Source organism: Panthera uncia (assembly GCF_023721935.1).
Source record: "Panthera uncia isolate 11264 chromosome C1 unlocalized genomic scaffold, Puncia_PCG_1.0 HiC_scaffold_4, whole genome shotgun sequence".
NCBI lineage: Eukaryota > Metazoa > Chordata > Mammalia > Carnivora > Felidae > Panthera > Panthera uncia.
Window position 1 is genome coordinate 83,924,357 of NW_026057585.1, and position 17,631 is coordinate 83,941,987.

At 43.6% G+C, this 17,631-nt stretch overlaps 1 protein-coding gene and 1 pseudogene across 1 annotated transcript; one reads left to right on the forward strand and one right to left on the reverse strand.

Annotated features, from left to right (window-relative positions):
• Positions 1-10,044: 10,044 nt before the first annotated feature.
• LOC125913588 (homeobox protein OTX2-like) lies at positions 10,045-10,806 on the forward strand (annotated as a pseudogene).
• A 3,375-nt stretch (positions 10,807-14,181) lies between these two features.
• Positions 14,182-16,666, reverse strand: ATP5IF1 (ATP synthase inhibitory factor subunit 1). The gene is made up of 3 exons (XM_049618817.1): positions 16,538-16,666; positions 16,363-16,448; positions 14,182-14,454 (listed from the first exon to the last, which is right to left on the reverse strand). Exons 1-3 carry the CDS (start codon positions 16,622-16,624, stop codon positions 14,301-14,303), a joined length of 327 nt encoding a protein of 108 aa, XP_049474774.1. The 5' UTR covers positions 16,625-16,666; the 3' UTR covers positions 14,182-14,300.
• Between the last annotated feature and the right edge of the window lie 965 nt (positions 16,667-17,631).

Consider the following 17,631-nt stretch of genomic DNA (forward strand, 5'->3'; position numbering starts at 1 on the left):
TTTGATTTTGGTTTATGTGTTTCCCGTCCAAGTTATAAATGACATATATTATTGGAGAAAATTTAGAAAATACAGGGAAGTACAAAGGTAAAAAAGAAATAACACGAAATGATATCTATCCCATTTTGTGTTTTCTAATGTTTTTCAGGCTTTCTGCCCTAAGCTGGTATTCCTCCTGTTAGGTGTTCTGTTGTTGCAAAAGTGTCAGAGTGGAAGCGCTCAAAATACCCATCAAAGCGGATTGGTTAAAGTAAGAAACAGATTCACCCACACAATGGAACATCTTGCTGCAAAGAAACAGGAGGCAGCTCTGTGTGAAATGAAAAGGTGTGCAGGTTTTAATGTTAAAACAAAAAACAAGTTGCAAATGATATATATAGAATAATCTCATAGATATCATATGATTACACAGAGGCAACAACTGTCTGGAAAGATAAACAGTTTGAAACAAACTGTTAGCATCCAGTTACCTCTGAAGTGGAGGCGGGATAGAGAAATTATAAGATTCTTTATACAGTTCTTTAAATGTTTTTAATAATGACAAGATGTATTATGTTTGTAACTAAAAAAAAATCCCTTAGAGAGGGGAGGTGCGACTGGGTGGCTCTGTTGGTTAAGCATCTGACTCTTGATTTCCGCTCAGGTCATGATCTCATGGTTCATGAGTTCGAGTCCTACATCAGGCTGTGCACTGACTGTGGACTCTGCTTGGCATTCTTTTTCCCTGTCTCTTTCCCCCTTCGCCACTCATGTGCTCACTCTCTCTCTCAAAATAAATAAACATTAAAAAAAAATAAAAATTAGGAGATTTAAAAATAATTTTAAAATTTCAGAATAAAAATAAAAAGTAGGAGATTTTATGTAAAATCTCCCAATTTGTGAATTATCTTCGAAAACATGTAAGATGTGTTAACACTGGGCCTGCATTCCTGGTGCTATCAGCAGGTCTAAGTAGCTGGGCATGTCTCCTCCAGTTCTCAGTTTCCATAATAATAACACATAGACCACTTGACTCACATTAGAGGTCTAGCCTCTGTAGGAACCTGCCTTTGAAACCTCTGGACAAGGTCAAGATTCTTTAACATGGTATTCAAAGCCCTATGATGGTTCTGTGCCTTCCCTTTCACCTTCACTTGCTTCTATTCTTGTTCACTCTTGCTCAAACACACCCTTGCTCAAGGTCAAAGTGTAAGGTAGTGGCAGAGTGGGAATTAGAGCCAGGGTTTCTCGTCTTACTCTCCAGGCTCTTGTAACTACCTCATTTAGTTCTGTGCCCATTAACTTTGGGTGTTTGGTTTTTTTAATAAGACCAGGCCAAAGTGAGCCCATTTTTACAAAACCAAATGGAATGTAAGAAACAACAACAACAACAACAACAACAAAAACAACAACAAATGCTATGTTCAGAGGTGGAAATTTTGCTACCAGATGTGCAATATCACCAGTTTCTCACTCCCCTCACTTAATCTGCTCCAGCTGTACTGGCTACTTTGCTTTGACCATGGTTTTTTTTTTTGTTTGTTTGTTTTTACATTTATTTATTTTTGAGAAACAGAGTGAGACAAAGCGTGAACGGGGGAGGGGCAGAGAGAGAAGAAGACACAGAATCTGAAGCAGGCTCCAGGCTCTGAGCAAGAGGTCAGCACAGAGCCTGATGCGGGGCTCGAACCCACGAACTGTGAGATCATGACCTGAGCCAAAGTTGGTCGTTCAACCGACTGAGCCACCCAGGGGTCCCTGCTTTGACCATGTTAAGCCACTATTGTCTCAAAGCCTTTGCCTTTGCCGTTAGACTTCAGCTTTGCTCTGTATCTTCATAGCTTAAGTTATTTTTTTTCATAAATTATTTATTTTTTTAAACATTTTTTAAATGTTTATTTTTGAGAGAGAGAGAGAGGGAGAGAATGAGTGGGGGAGGAGCAGAGAGAGAGGGAGACAGATGATCAGGAGCAGGCTCCGTGCTGACAGGAGAGAGCCTGATGTGGGGCTTGAACCCATGAACTGTGAGATCATGACCTGAGCCAAAGTCAGATGCTCAACCAACTGAGCCACCCAGGCACCCCTATTTATTTTTTTAAGTAATCTCTGTGCCCAGTATGGGGCTTGAAATCATTGTGAGATCAAGAGTTGCAGGCTCTACCAACTAAGCCAGCCAGGTGCCCCTGTTTTTATATTCTTCTTTAGTCCTATCTCTTATCAGGTCACAGGTGACTCCATAAGGTGACAAACTTATCTGATCGCACTATATAAAATAATTAAATTTCAGCCATTTTATATCCCTTTACCCTGCTTTACTTTTCTTCCACTTAACGTATGAACTTGTTTAACTTTTGCCTTTCTTACATTATGGCAACTCCATGAAGGTGGACCTTGTCTGGTTTTCTGTTGTATTTTGGCACCTAGCATGGTGCCTGGAACATAGTAAACATTCAGTAAATAATTTGTATACTCCTAGAAGAATCTTACTGTTTCACAGAGCAGGTGATTTTCAATTCATTACATCCGTCTCCCAAGAACTAAATAACTTTTGTTTTTTGGGTGACAGATGTGGAGAATGGAATGAGAAACTTGGAGGCATCAACCAGAGGAACATTTCCGAAATCAGAAAAATGATGGTGAGGCACATGGGTGGCTCAGTCAGTTGAGCGTCCAACTCTTGATTTTGGCTCAGGTCATGATCCCAAGCTGTGGGATTGAGCCCTGTGTTGAGCTCCACCCTGAGGATGGAGCCTGCTTGAGATTCTCTCTCTCACCCTTTCTCTCTCTCTCTCCCTCTGCCCCTCTCCCTTGCTTGTGCTCTCTCTCTCTCTAAAAAAGAAAAAAAGAGGAGTGCCTGGGTGGCTCAGTCGGTTAAGTGTCTGACTTTGGCTCAGGTCATGATCTTGTGGTTCATGAGTTCAAGCCCTGTGTCGGGCTCTGTGCTGACAGCTCAGAGCCTGGAGCCTGCTTCGGATTCTGTATCTCCCTCTCTCTGCCCCTCCCCACTCACTCTCTGTCTCTGTCTCTCTCTCTCTCTCAAAAATAAACATTAAAAAAAGAAAAGAAAACTGTTGACAATGCCAGAATCTTCTGACCTCAGTCCCTTTAGGAAGATGGAAGAAGATACACTAGGCATAAGAACATAGTGATTAAGTTGACAAAGAAACATTCAGAATAGATTTCATCAGGGTCTTTGAGTTAATGACCGCAGCAGACAACTCTTGAAATATCTGCCTGGCTCGCAATTCCACCTATGGCAACTATCCCATACATACAACAGTGGGCCATAATCATACTCTCCTGGCCTTGGCCTTTTAGACTAAATGGGATTGTCTGACTCAAGCTGGGTCTGAGTGTTTTCCAAGAATTGGAAATTTGCAAAGTAGACTCTTGTTAGATCTGAGTCATAGCCCAGATCAATAGCTGTGTTAAAATGCAGATTACTGGGGGCGCCCAGGTGGCTCAGTTGGTTAAGCGTCTGACTCTTGGTTTTGGCTCAGGTCATGATCCTCACGTTTCATGAGTTTGAGCCCTGACAGCACGGAGCCTGCTTGGGATTCTCTCTCTCCCTCTCTCTCTGCCCCTCCCCTCCGCATGTGCTTGCTGTCTCTCAAAATAAATAAATAAACTTTGAAAAAAAAATGCAGATTACTGGACCTTTCCTCAATATTCTAATTCATGATGTCTAGGGTAGAAGTTAGAATTTTTCCATTTTTTAAAAAAGTTTATCTATTTGTTTTGAGAGAGAGAGAGAGAGCATGAGCAGGGGAAGGACAGAGAAAGGGGGAGAGAGAGAGTCCCAGGCAGGCTCCTCCACACTGTTAGCACAGAGCGCGATGGGGGGCTTGAACTCACAAACCATGAAATCACATCCTGAGCCACCCAGATACCCCAGAATTATCCATTTTTAAAAAGCATCTCAATGATAAAAAATGGTAGAGTTGAGAGCTAGAGGAATTGTTCTGTCCACTGAAACAGCCACTAAGCTGGCAGAGATGGTCAGAATAAACTTTTTTGGAATGCTGGAATCTAACAAGCCATATACAATAATCAGGGGACTGCTTAACACAGAAAGAGGCTGTTTAAATTTCAGTGTTTAAAGAAATCTTTGGGGGCACCTGCGTGGCTCAGTTGGTTAAGTGCCCAACTCTTGATTTCGGCTCAGGTCGCGTTCTCACAGTTTGTGGGATTGAGCCCCATGTTGGGCTCTGCATTGACAGCATAGAGCCTACTTGGGATTCTCTCTTCCCCTCTTGATGCCCCTCCCCCCCTCAAAATAAATAAATAAACATTAAAAAAAAAAAAGAAATCTTGGGGCACCTGGATGGCTTAGTTAAGCATCTGACTTTGGCTCAGGTCATGATCTCATGGTTCATGGGTTTAAGCCCCACATCAGGCTCTCTGCTGTCAGCACAGAGCCTGCTTCAGATCCTCTGTCCCCACCTCTCTCTGCCCCTTCCCCTCCTCTCAAAAATAAATAAACATTTAAAAAGTAAAAGAAAGAGAAATCTTTGTTAGGTCACTGGCTGATCGCTGAGGAATAGAGATGTCAGGGACCACCATGACAAGGAATGCAGTTATTGCAAAGACAGCTTGGAGAAGTCACCAAACAAGCAGAGCACTACAGGCCGCACAGGCAATTATAGCTTAGCAAGGGAGGTGTGATGGTTAATTTTAGGTTTCAACTTGTCTGGGTGGCTGGACATTTGGTGAAACATTATTCTGGATGTCTGTGAAGGTGTTTCTGGATAAGATTAATATTGAATAGGTAGAGTAGTATTGTTGAGGGCCTGAATAAAACAAAATAGTTGATCTTCCCACAAATAAGAGGGCATTTTCTCCTGCCTAGGTGACTTGAGCTGGAATAGCAGTTTTTCCTGCCTTTGGACTTGGACTGAAACTATACCATCTTGGGTCTCCAGCTTGTGACTGCAGACACTGGGGCTTGCCAGCCTCCATAATTGATCCTATTGGTTCTGTTTCTTTGGAGAACCCTGACTGATACAGATTTTGGTACTGAGAGTGGTTCTAGAAGAACAGAAATTTAAGGAGTTTCAGAATTGATTCTGGGGGCTCTGGAATTGGCTCTTCTACTCTTATTAGACTTAAAAGACACTAATGGCTCTATTTCTGGTAGTAAAGATAGCACTGATAGTCTATGGTATGATCTGGCAATAAAGATATTAAAAATGCCAGTATCAGGTACTTTTTAAGATATTTTCTGTTATTTTTTTTAAGTTCTTTTATTTATTTTGAGAGAGGGAGAGAGTGTGTGCATGCATGCAAACAGGAGAGAGGCAGAGAGAGAAGGAGACAGAGAGAATCCCAAACAGGCTCTACACTGACAGCATGGAGCCCAACGTGGGGATCGAACTCAAACTGTGAGATCATGACCTGAGCCCAAATCAAGAGTTGGACACTTAACTGACTGAACCACCCAGGCACCCCAAGATTTTAAGTATTCTCTACACTCAGCATGGGGCTTGAACCCACAACCCTGAGATCAAGAGCTGTGTGCTCCAGCCAGGTGCTCTCACCATCAGATATTCTTAATCAACTACTTATAAGAAGCAATGATCTAGTGACAGTATGTATGATACTTTTGAACATTCTTGTCAAACTAAGAAATGTAGTGAGCTTGGCTAATTGCTGTTGCTTCTTCTTCTTCTTCTTCTTCTTCTTCTTCTTCTTCTTCTTCTTCTTCTTCTTTGGCTAATTGCTTCTAATGTCACTTTCCCTACAATGTGGGGGTAAGAAAGGGATGAACATGGGGATACAAATGAACACATTCCCTGTTATCTGGTATGGAGCTATGGAGCTGGCAAATGCTTTTCTCTTCATACCTGTCGATAAGGACCACAAGAAACAGTTTGCTTTCAGCTGGTGTGGTGGCTAATTTAATGGGTCAATTGGACTGGACCATAGGGCACCCAGATATTTGGCTAAATGTTATTTCTAGGTGAGTCTGTAAGGGTGTTTCCAGAGGAGATTAGCTTTTACTCAGTAGACTGAGTCAAGCAGATTGCCCTTCCCCATGTGGATGGACACCGTCTAATCCACTGAGGTCCCAAATAAAACAAAAAGGCAGAGGAAAGGAGAATTTTTTCTCATTGTCCTGACTACTTGAGGTGGGACATAGGTCTTCTGCCCTTGCACTAAAACTTACTCTGTTGGTTTTCTTGATTCTCAGGTCTTTGATCTTGGACGAGAATATACCACTGGCTTTTCTGGGTCTCCAGTTTGCAGATGGCAGATCATGGGACTTCTCAGCCACCATAATCTCTGAATCACTTCTATATAGCCTATACATGCTGTCGGTTCTGTTTCTCTGGAGAATCCTGAGGCCAGCAATATACCCTCACTGTTCTGCCTCAGGAATATATCCATTCTTCAACTCTATGTCAAAATTTGGTTCACAGGACAATTGATCACTGTCTTAGCCCATTCAGGCTGCTGTAACAAAGTACCATAACTGGGTGGCTTATAAAAAACAGAAATTTATTTCTCACAGTTCTGGGGGCTAGAAGTCCAGGATCAGATTGCCAGCATGAATAGGTTCTGATGAGATCCCTCTTCTGGGTTGCTGACTGGCAGACTTCTCATAGTATCCTCACATGGCAGAGAGTGAAAGATCCGGTCACTTTTTTTTTTTTTTTTAATAGGCTTCATGCCCAGTGCAGAGCCCAATGTGGGGCTTGAGCTCACATCTGGGGTCACTTTTATAAAGGTACTAATCCCATTCACGAGGGCTCCATCATCATGACCTAATCATGTCCCAAAGGCCCCACCTCCTAATACCATCACATTAGGGGGTCTGATTTCAACATATGAATTTTGGGGGACACAGACATTCAGGCCATTACGATCACCTTTCCCTTCCACAAGACATCACCCTGGTCCATGACATTGATGACATCGTGCTAATGGGCCCTAGTGAGCAAGAAGTAGCAACTACTCTAGACTTATTGGAAAGACATCTGTGTGTCAGAGGGTGGAAAATAAATCTGACAAAAATTCTGGGGCCTTCTATCTTTGTGAAATCTCTAGGGATCCAATGATGTGTGGCATGTTGTGCTACCCCTTCTAAGATGAAGGATAAGGTGTTTCATCTGTCCCCTCCTACGATGAGGAAAGAGGCATAACACCTAGTGGAACTCTGGAGTTTGGAGGCAACATTCCCCATTTGAGTGTATTACTCCAACCCATTTATTGAAAAACCTGAAAAGCTGCTACTTACGCGTGGGGATAAGAGCAAGAGAGAAGGCCAGGCTGCCATGCAGGCTGCTCTGCCACTTGGGTCATATGATCTGGCAGATTCAATGGTGCCCGGGCCAGTGGCATATGGGAGGCTGTTTGGAGCCTTGTCAAAGTGTCCTGAGCAGTGTCATTCCTCCAGCATTCTGCACACACTCCCATTAGAACACTTCTCATATTGTTTAGCCACTTGTTTTTCCCAACAGGCTGTGGGTTCCATAAAGACAGGAGCTGTGGGGTGTCTGCCTGGCTCAGTCAGCACAACATGTGGCACTTGATCTCCAGGTCAGTGAATTGAGCGCTATGTTGGGCATACAGCTTATCCAAAAAAAAAAAAAAAAAAAAAAGACAGGAGCTGTGATTATTTTGTAGTTGTGTACCCCATGTATGCCAAGTGTCCACCAGGTAGCAGATGCTAAATATAATTTTTAATGAATACATTTTTCAAAGGGGTACTTTTTTTTTAATGTTTTATTTATTTTTGAGAGGGAGAGAGAGAGAGAGTGTGTGTGAGCACGGGAGGGGCGGAGAGGGAGACACAGAATCTGGAGCAGGCTCCAGGCTCCGAGCTGTCAGCACAGAGCCTGAGACAGGGCTTGAACTCACAACCCATGAGATCATGACCTGAGCTGAAGTTGGATGCTCAACTGACTGAGCCACCCAGGCACTCCTGAATACACTTTTTAAAATCTGAAAATGGCATATGTAGAATATACAGCAATGCACATTCAAGAATAGTGGAATGACCCAGGGTCCTCTTTGTGGGAATTAGTTAAAAGGTGACTCTTTCAGAATAGATGCCACCCCTAACCAAGAGGACACTGCTTGGTGAGCAGGGTGTGGGCTGAATTTTAGTCTTCCTTGGTCCCTTCAGTTAGGTGTCCTTATCCAGTGAACAATCTGCCCAACCATACCACCAGATCTGCAGGATCCTTTATACCAGTGATTCTTAACTGTGGCCACATATTGGAAAAAAGGGGAATTTTGAAAATATCCAAGCTCACACCCCCATCTCAGATATTTGGATTTAATTGGTTCTGAGACTTTGACTTAATTTTAAAGCTCTCAGGTATTTCAATGTGCTGCCCAGGTTGGGAATTACAACTTTAGACTTACTGATGTGAAAATCTCAAACTAGACTCTATTGCAAACGTGTGTTTGTGTCATATAGGCACGCACTGACATACTGATGGGATGCATGATACAGCCCAAATGTTAATGTCAATGCCAACGCCAACCACTGGCACTTCTACATTTACTTTCAGGAGCCTTCACCTTAACCAACCATTCCCAGATATCCAGGCACTCCCCCAACCTGTCCCACATTGAGGGGGGAGCTAACTTAACAGGCAGTTGAACCACTACACTGGGACTACAGCTTAAGTTCGTGGGAGCAGGTGCTCTGAAGGAAAGTCCTTGCTCAGCAGAAACCTGGCTGTGTGGCTTGGAGAAACTTCACGATTCCCTGCTTTGGTTACTTTGCTTATAAAAGTAAACTAACGGCGTGGGTCTATTTCCCAGAAATATCACAAGATTTAATGAACAAATAATTGTGAAGTGCTCATAAATATAAATTGTTGTGCTATTGTTAAAGAACTTCATTGTACAAAATTCCATAGAAATCTCAAAAAGAAAAAAAGGCACTGACACAGATGGTGAGGAAGCTGCTTCGATAGATCTGCTCCTGCAGTTCTGAGTTTCTCTGGTCCCTGCCTTTCCTGAGTTTCGTTTGTTTAAGGTTTGTTGTGATTCTGAGACAATAGCCCCTGTTCTTTAAAAAAAAAAAATCACTCTTTTTTTCTCCTCCTTAAGCCAGCTTGTGTTGGTTTTCTGTTACTTGTAAACAAAAGTGATTTTATTCCAGGGAATGCTATGCTCTAAAAATGTCAACATGTTTTGTACAAGAATAATTTTAACATATCTTTATTTTTATCCTGAAACAGGATTCATACGAAGATCTGTATTCGATATATGTAGTTATACTTAGTAATCTGCCTTTATAAAAATGTCCTATGCCCAAGAATGCCAGCAAATATCATGAGAAGCTACTTGTACAGTGGCCCTCAAACTTCAGTGGACATTAGAATCACTTGGGAAGCTTGTTGAACAGATTTCTAGGTCCTACCCTCAGTGTAGCAGGTCTGTGAAGGGGCCTGAGAACTTGCATTTCTTACAAGCTCCCAGGTGATGCTGATGCTGGCCTGCAAGCACTTTAAGAACCCCTGCTGGAGTATTTTCCAAATTCTAAGAAACATCTGGGGTACTTCTGGGGAATCTTATGACCTGTGCTACGTGTCTATGGTTACTGGTTCATATATAAATTATCTGAGGATTTTACCAAAGATATATTTAATTTTTTTAACATTTATTTATTTTTGAGAGAGAGAGAGAGAGAGAGACAGGGTACAAGCAGGGGAGGGGCAGAGAGAGAGGGAGACACAGAATCTGAAGCAGGCTCCAGGCTCTGAGCTGTCAGCACAGAGCCTGACGTGGGGCTCGAACTCATCAGAGGTGAGATCATGACCGGAGCTGAAGTCGGCCACTTAACTGACTGAGCCACCCAGGCGCCCCAACAAAGATATATTTAAACAAATATATGTAAGCTTTCTAAGTTAGTGGTGGAACGTGGAAAAGCTGTGCCTGTGAAGCAGTAAACCAGCACCTCTGTTTGTTTGTTTGCTTTGCCCATAGTTCAACCGCTCCAAACCCACACACTAAGGACCCTGAATCTGTCCACCCCCAGCGAAGCGAGACCTTCTGGCTGGGTCCCCCCCGATTTGGGCCGATTTCGCGCCTCCAAACAACCTTGGCATGATGTCTTATCTTAAGCAACCGCCTTACGCAGTCAACGGACTGAGTCTGATCACTTTGGGCATGTTCTTGCTGCGCCCCTCGGTGAGCTACCCGGGTATGGCTTACGAATCGAAGAGCTAAGTGCCGCCAACAGCAGAAGCAGCAGCAGCAGCAGCAGCAGCAGCAGCAGCAGCAGCAGAATGGAGGTCAAAACAAAGTGACACCTGCGAAAAAGAAGACCTCTCCAGCTCGGGAGGTAAGTTCAGAGAGTGGAATGAGTGGCCAATTTGCTCCCCCCTCTAGCACCTCAGTCCTGGCCATTTCCAGCAGCAGTGCTCCTGTGTCTATCTGGAGCCCAGCTTCCATCTCCCCACTGTCAGATCCCTTGTCCACTTCCTCTTCCTGCATGCAGAGGTCCTGTCCCATGACCTATACTCAGGCTTCGGGTTATAGTCAAGGATATGCTGGCTCAGCTTCCTACTTTGGGGACATGGACTGTGGATCTTATTTGACCCCTATATACATCACCAGCTTCCTGGACCAGGGGCCACATTCAGCCCCTGGTACCAATGCGGTCAACAGCCATCTCAATCAGTCCCCAGCTTCTCTTTCCACCCAGGAATATGGAGCTTCAAGCTTGGATTTTAACTCAACCACTGATTGTTTGGATCATAAGGACCAAACTGCCTCCTGGAAGCTTAACTTCAATGCTGACTGCTTGGAATATAAGGATCAGACATCCCCATGGAAATACCAGGTTTTGTGAAGATCCGTAGAACCTTTTTGTGGGCGATTTTTAAATATACTGGGCTGGACATTCCAGGTTTAGCCAGGCATTGGTTAAAAGAGTTAGATGGGATGATGCTCAGACTCATCTTCTAATCAATGTTCGGGGAGGCATAGAAGGAAAAATGAAGGGCCTTAGAGGGGCCACCAGCAACCAGCAACCTGAAATGGACAAACCAGTCTACTTAAGATCCTGTCATAGTTTTAGGTCATTTGTTTTCCTGATTTGCAAAGTGACCAAAAGCATTCTAGCCATGTGCAACCAAACACGACCAAAAATAAACAAAACTAAATTGTGAGGGAAAGGAGGGAAGGACATAGCCTTCTTAAGCAGAGGGGTTCCAATGTTTTAGCCAATCCATGGTTGAATCTTAGGAATGAAGTGTCTCAAGCTCACTCATGTTTCATGACCAATTGGTAGTTGGCACTGAAAAACTTTTCAGGGCTGTGTGAATTGTGCGACTGATTGTCCCAGATGCACTACTTTGTTTTAAAAATAATGTTCAGGGGCGCCTGGGTGGCGCAGTCGGTTAAGCGTCCGACTTCAGCCAGGTCACGATCTCGCGGTCCGTGAGTTCGAGCCCCGCGTCAGGCTCTGGGCTGATGGCTCGGAGCCTGGAGCCTGTTTCCGATGATTCTGTGTCTCCCTCTCTCTCTGCCCCTCGCCCGTTCATGCTCTGTCTCTCTCTGTCCCAAAAATAAATAAAAAACGTTGAAAAAAAAAAATTAAAAAAAAAAATAATAATGTTCATAAGGAGTCAATATGTAGTTTAGGAGACAATCAGTGTGTGTCTTATATAAATGGTGCATCTGTGGTTTTTAATCTGTGCTAAACTTCAAAACTGGGATCTCCTGTTGTATGCAACCTTGAACTCCACCTCTACAGACATTCCTCTGTGATTAAGTAGGTTATAATTATAAGCAAATTCAGAGCAACTGAGTACTTACCTAAAAAGATTGCCTTTGGCTGGAGGTGAGCTGCACTGAAACTTTACAACAAAATATCTCTGGACAAGGAGAGTGAGAGAAGAGAAACAGGACATTAATTCATCTGTAATTTACTGTTGGTAAGTCTAGCAGTATGGAGACATTGGTCAATTGCTCTGACCCTGATGAATTTATAGACTGTGATCATTGTCATTTATGCTTGCAGATGTTAACTGGAAAAGTTATATATGCATAAACTTTTTCTTCCTGGATTTGGCAGATATATATAATTACATTAAAATGGTTCTAGCACAAAAAAATAAATGTATTCAAAATGTATTTTTTAAATGTATTTTAAACAATATTTATCTTACTTTTATTATAGCATGATAGAAAAATTAACCAAAGATACGTCTCAACAAAAAGACCATGAGTTACCATTTTCATAAAGTTCAGGTACTTTTAAATTAAGCTGCTCCAAAAATTATTCATTTTATCTTTCTAAGAATTCGAGCTTGCTTTTCATCTTCACTTCAAAGTTTCAACTTTTTGCTTGTTTTATCCAATCATTAGAGTGACTTTAATTTAAAATAGAAATAAATGTGGAGACACCTGAGTGGCTCATTTGGTTAAGCATCTGACTCTTAATTTTAGCTCAGGTGATGATCTCACGGTTTGTGGGTTCGATCCCCATGTCGGGCTCTGAGCTGATGGCGCGGAGCCTGCTTGGGATTCTCTGCCTCCCTCTCTCTCAAAAATAAATAAAAATAAATGTCAAGAGCAGATGGTACACTAAGTGAGTGTAGATGGAACATCACTCCCAATAAGGCAATTATTGATCACAAGTCACAAAAGCACTATCATCTATGAACTTAGGGGATTTCGTAAGCCTGGGCTGGGGAAGAGGGTCATAAAGTGCAAAATGGAAGATGTTACTTTTTCCTCAACTAATTTTTTTTTTTAACTTTTCAAATTTTGTAGTGTTGTAAAGTTAAAAAAAAAAAAGGCATGTGACTTATGATCACTTTTTGTACTGCATCTTTGAGGTAATTTTATTGCTGGCCAATTGAATCTCAGCATTCACATCTCAGGAGTGTCTATAAACTTTTCAACAGCAGTAGCAATGGACATGTGTTTTGGAAACAGACATCTAGTGACTTTTCTTCAAGGGCAGGGTCAATGACTAGTCCAAACTTACCATTCAATGGCTTTAAAGCCTTTTTTGTAATAGAGTCTTGCAACAAAAGACTCATCACAATTCTGGGGCAAATGATCTATTAAACTGGCGAATTGGAAAGGTGTTGATATTGGTCCCAAATGTTATTCTTCTGGCCTGGAGGAGTCGCACCACTCATTTGTATAATAATTAAAAAAAAATTTTTTTTTTTAACGTTTATTTATTTTTGAGACAGAGAGAGACACAGCATGAACGGGGGAGGGGCAGAGAGAGAGGGAGACACAGAATCGAAAGCAGGCTCCAGGCTCTGAGTCATCAGCCCAGAGCCCGACGCGGTGCTCGAACTCACGGACCGCGAGATCGTGACCTGAGCTGAAGTCGGACGCTTTAACCGACTGAGCCACCCAGGCGTCCCTGTATAATAATTTAAACAAGCCTTATGGTCAAATCTGAATCAAGAGCCCACTCAGCAAAGCAAAATATAACCTAAGAAATAATTCTGCTTCTCTGGTATTAACTAACTTGGAAACCTCAACTCCACAATACTGAGTGACCGTAGGCAAAACATAATTTCTAATTCCAGTTCTTTCAATTTGTACAAGGCTAATTAGAACAAGAGGTAACTAGCTCATAAAGAGTTCTCTAATTTTTATTTTTTTTTGAGAGACAGTGCAAGTGAGTAAGGGGCAGAGGGGGAGGGAGGAAGGGAAAGAGAGAGAAGTGGGGCTCACCTGAAGCGGGGCTTGAACTCACCTGATGCAGGACTCTAACTCACATGAGATCATGACCTGAGCTGAAGTCAGATGCTTAACCAACCGACCCACTCAGGTGCCTTCTAATTTTTATTTTTAGTAAGCTCTACACCCAACATGGGGGTTGAACATATGACCCTGAGATCAAGAATAGCACATTCTACCGACTGAGCCAGCGAGGTACCCCTTTCTAATCATTTTATAAATGCAAAATGGACTGATGGTGCCTTGAATGATATCCTATCATTCCTGTTTTCCAGGCTGCTCTTAACCTCAGGTCTTGGATTAGGGTTTGTTTTTCAAGAGGCTTTCTCTGAACACCTCTGACTAGTACCAGAAAGGAAGAGGGAATTTCCTTGTGTCACAGCCCCCTGCCCCATAAACTGCATAGCACTTATCACACTGTGCTGTTTGAGTTCCCTATTGCAGGTACCCTGTCTGATTCATTTTAGCAGTCCAGTAGTATGTCTCTCTTACCCCTTTCCAGACAGTGGAAGAAGGCATTCGACACAATTCACTGATGACAATTTATTGTAATCTGTTGGCAGCACACAGATATTTAATAAAACCAGGACTATGTTTACATAGAAGTGAGCAACAATACATAGCCATTCTATGGGAACTGTGTGCATTTAATCATCTTCCTCCTCATCACGTTTGAGATGTTTAATCTTCTTCTTGTGCCGCTCAATTTCTTTCTGCAGACGCTCAATCTCCTTTATATGATGACTGATCTCATCTTCATGGTGTTTCTTCAAGGCTGCTAGTTGTTCTCTAGTGCGTGCTCTACAAGGACACAGTGGCTGTGTTTAATCCCAATCCTTCATCCCGCAGAGATCTCTAAGCATAACCCACAATACCTAAGGCAAAGAACAGCAGTCCCAATCCCATTGGAGTCTGGCTGGTCACCCTCTTCTATCCTAAACCCCACCAGTGATAGAATACTCCATCTCGGGATATATCCATCTTTAGGAGATGACCAAATGATTCCATTATCCTGGTGCCAGTGCCTGAAATTCCATCGTTTGTGAGTTATTCCTTTCAGATTTCTCTTTAGAAAACTCCAGAGTGGTGTGACATTAAGTCCCCAACACCTCACGACAGGAACCACCCAGAGACCAGAATCCCTTTTTTTGTGGAAAAAAAGAGCAAAAGGAGGGATGTAGGGACAAAGGGGTATTGTTAAAGGACAAATACCCATGTCCTATCTCAATTTATCTAGGGGGCTTTCTTCGCATAGGGAAATGCATGGCTCACTGAAAAGGCCAAAATGAAGGGTAAAGAAAAAAAAGTATTGGCAGCTCAATTTAGGTCTCAAGAAGGGACATTCAAATGTTGCTTTGGCTACATTTGGGCCTCGGTTTTCCTTAACGTAAAATGTGGAGGCCCAATTAGATGGTCCCTAAGGGCTTTGCCTTGGCTCTCTGGTTTGGCATGGTGATAATCTTTTTTTTTTTTTTTTTTTTTTTTAAACATTTTTTCTTTTATGAGACACAGAGAGCACAAGCAGGGTAGGGACAGAGAGAGAGAGGGGGAGATACAGAATTGAAGCAGGCTCCAGGCTCCGAGCTGTCAGCACAGAGCCTGACGCGGGGCTTAAACTTACAAGCTGTGAGATCAGGACCTGAGCCCAAGTCGGACGCTTAACCGACTGAGCCACCCAGGTGCCCCGGTGATAATTTTTTTTCTAAGTTTATGTATTTTGAGAGAGAGAGAGAGATAGGATCCCAAGCAGGCTCCACGCTGTCAGTGCACAGCCGGATGCCAGGCTTGAACCCACAAACTGGGGGATCATGACCTGAGCCAAAAACCAAGAGTCTGATGCTTAACTGAGCCACCCAAGTGCGCCCATGGTGATAATTCTTAAGAGTGAGTAAGAAAGGGCAGAAGTGAAAAGATAGACCAAAGGACAAACAGAAGATGAGTTCCAAGCTGCTCCCCACTGGGGGTAGAAGTCAGAAAAGGATAACTAAGGGGTGGGAAAGACTTGCTAGGTTCAGCCTGTTCTCCACTCTTATGCAGGAGAGAAATCTATCCAGCCCAGACGCTGGGCTGGGCTGGGCTGGGCTGGGCTGGGCTGGGCTAGGCATGGCAAAAGTCTCCAAGAAGTGCGGGAGGAGGATTCCAACCAAAAGCAGCTGCCACCAGCTCCTGTGACCCACTCACTCTGGCCGAAATGGAGACGCATGAGGTTCTAGAAATGGCTGAGGGTCTGAAGAGTCAGGGAGTTCATCCATGTGGAGGAGAAAAATGAATTTAGAGGGGTTAAGGAGTGGGTGAGGGCCACGGAAAGCAGGCTCAGAAGGTCTGCAAATATTGGGCAGTGGGATCTAGACACTCTTGGAAGAATCTGGAAGCCACTTCGCACGACCAGGGGAGAATTCCCTGGGTGGGCATGGTAAATGATTCAGGAAGAGTTGAGCCACGGTTTGAGAATTTTGGAGACACGCGGATGGAAATGGCATTAGGCCCCCAAAAGGGCCTCTGGACTATTTGGCAGGGGAGCGTCCTATAAGTGGCGACAGTCGTGACCTCAAGTGTGAGGGGTAACTTAAGTACAGGTCCTGCGAGTTCTATTGGGGGATGGGCGCCCCTAGGGCACCAGGGAGGGAAGGGTAGGGGGACTGGAAGTTTAAGTAGGATCCGAAGGCCCTGAGAGATCTCGGACTGGATTCGGGGTTCCGTGGGCCTCACCGGAAGTATCGTTCCTCTTCAGCTTGTTCTCTCTTTCCGAAGGCCCCACCGGCCTCCCGGATCGAACCCGCGCGGGAGTCCTCTGACTGCGGAGAGAGACGAGAACATCGGTAAAGGTGCGAAGAGATGGGATCCGCGCTCAGGGATGGGACAACGGATACTCCTGCCAGCGTACCCGTTCGGAGCTGAAGCCTCGGGCCTGCATGGCCCTAACGCCCCACACGCCTAGCCGCACTCGCGCAGCAAACGCCGTAACAGCCATTGTTGTCAGAACCGCACCTCTCCAAGTCCCTGGCGGCGCAGACTCTCAGCAGGCGCTAACGCGCTGGGAGCCACGCAGCCAATCTTTTCCATGGAGAGGCGGGACTTACCTAGGAGTAGCAAATAATGAGGGGGAGGGGGAGGGGTTCCTGCAGTTCGCGGCGAATCCTGAGCTAGAGGCGGGCCTATTCTTAGCCAATCTCTGGCAAGGGCTTTAGGGCCAAAGGACAAGAATAATAATGGAGGAGGAACTCAGTCAGAAGTCGTATTTTGAGCTCTTGGACCTGTCAGACTGAGTTGTGGTATCCACCCCATACCGCGATTCCAATCCTGAAGTTATTAAACACACAAAGAAAGCCTTCCCTTTCCTGGGCTACTAGCATCAAAAAGATGGCTAATGTAGGGGTTGGGGGGCTATGTCCAGGATGCTCCGACTTAGGGTTGTGGGGAAAATTTTTTTATAAGTATATGTATATGTGTGTATATATATATATGTAGTCTCTTAAGAGATGCCAGTGTTCTTTTGTTGTATTGACATTTCACTCAAGTTGCAGCTTAAATGTCACCTTCTCAGAAACCTTCCCTGACCTCATTAGTCATTTTATTATAGCTCTGTTTTGTTCTTTCTCTCTCTGTCTTTGCACTTTTCACCATTTAAAGTTATCAGGGCCTGATCAAGTAGGCACTGAATTTAATATTTGTAAAATGCATTAATATGCAATCAAATAGGCTTGATAGCTGGACTTTTGGTAATGTGAAGTAACGAAGTGGAAAAGACCGTAAGTAGGAGTCTAGGGAAGGCTTTGCTTTGACCTTCCTAAAGCCATCTAACAAGTGTGAACAAGACCGTAGGAGTTATAACCTTTTCCTAAGTCATTTTCTCTCTCTGAGTTCAGTTTTTTCCCTCCTTTTAGAGGAGAGGGTTGGGCCAGATTATCTTGTTCGTAATTATAAAAATACCTTCATTACTTTCCATGAAGTTGTGGAACTGTTTTATTGATCATCTTT

What these genes read in the sequence shown, in the direction of transcription:
- ATP5IF1 (XM_049618817.1), bottom strand. Translation starts at nt 16,624, where the DNA reads ATGGCTGTTACGGCGTTTGCTGCGCGAGTGCGGCTAGGCGTGTGGGGC. An exon ending in GAGGCTTCAGCTCCGAACGG is followed by an intron (nt 16,449 to 16,537) that starts GTACGCTGGCAG and finishes CTCTCTCCGCAG; the next exon opens with TCAGAGGACTCCCGCGCGGG. An exon ending in GAAGAGGAACGATACTTCCG is followed by an intron (nt 14,455 to 16,362) that starts GTGAGGCCCACG and finishes GTGTCCTTGTAG; the next exon opens with AGCACGCACTAGAGAACAAC.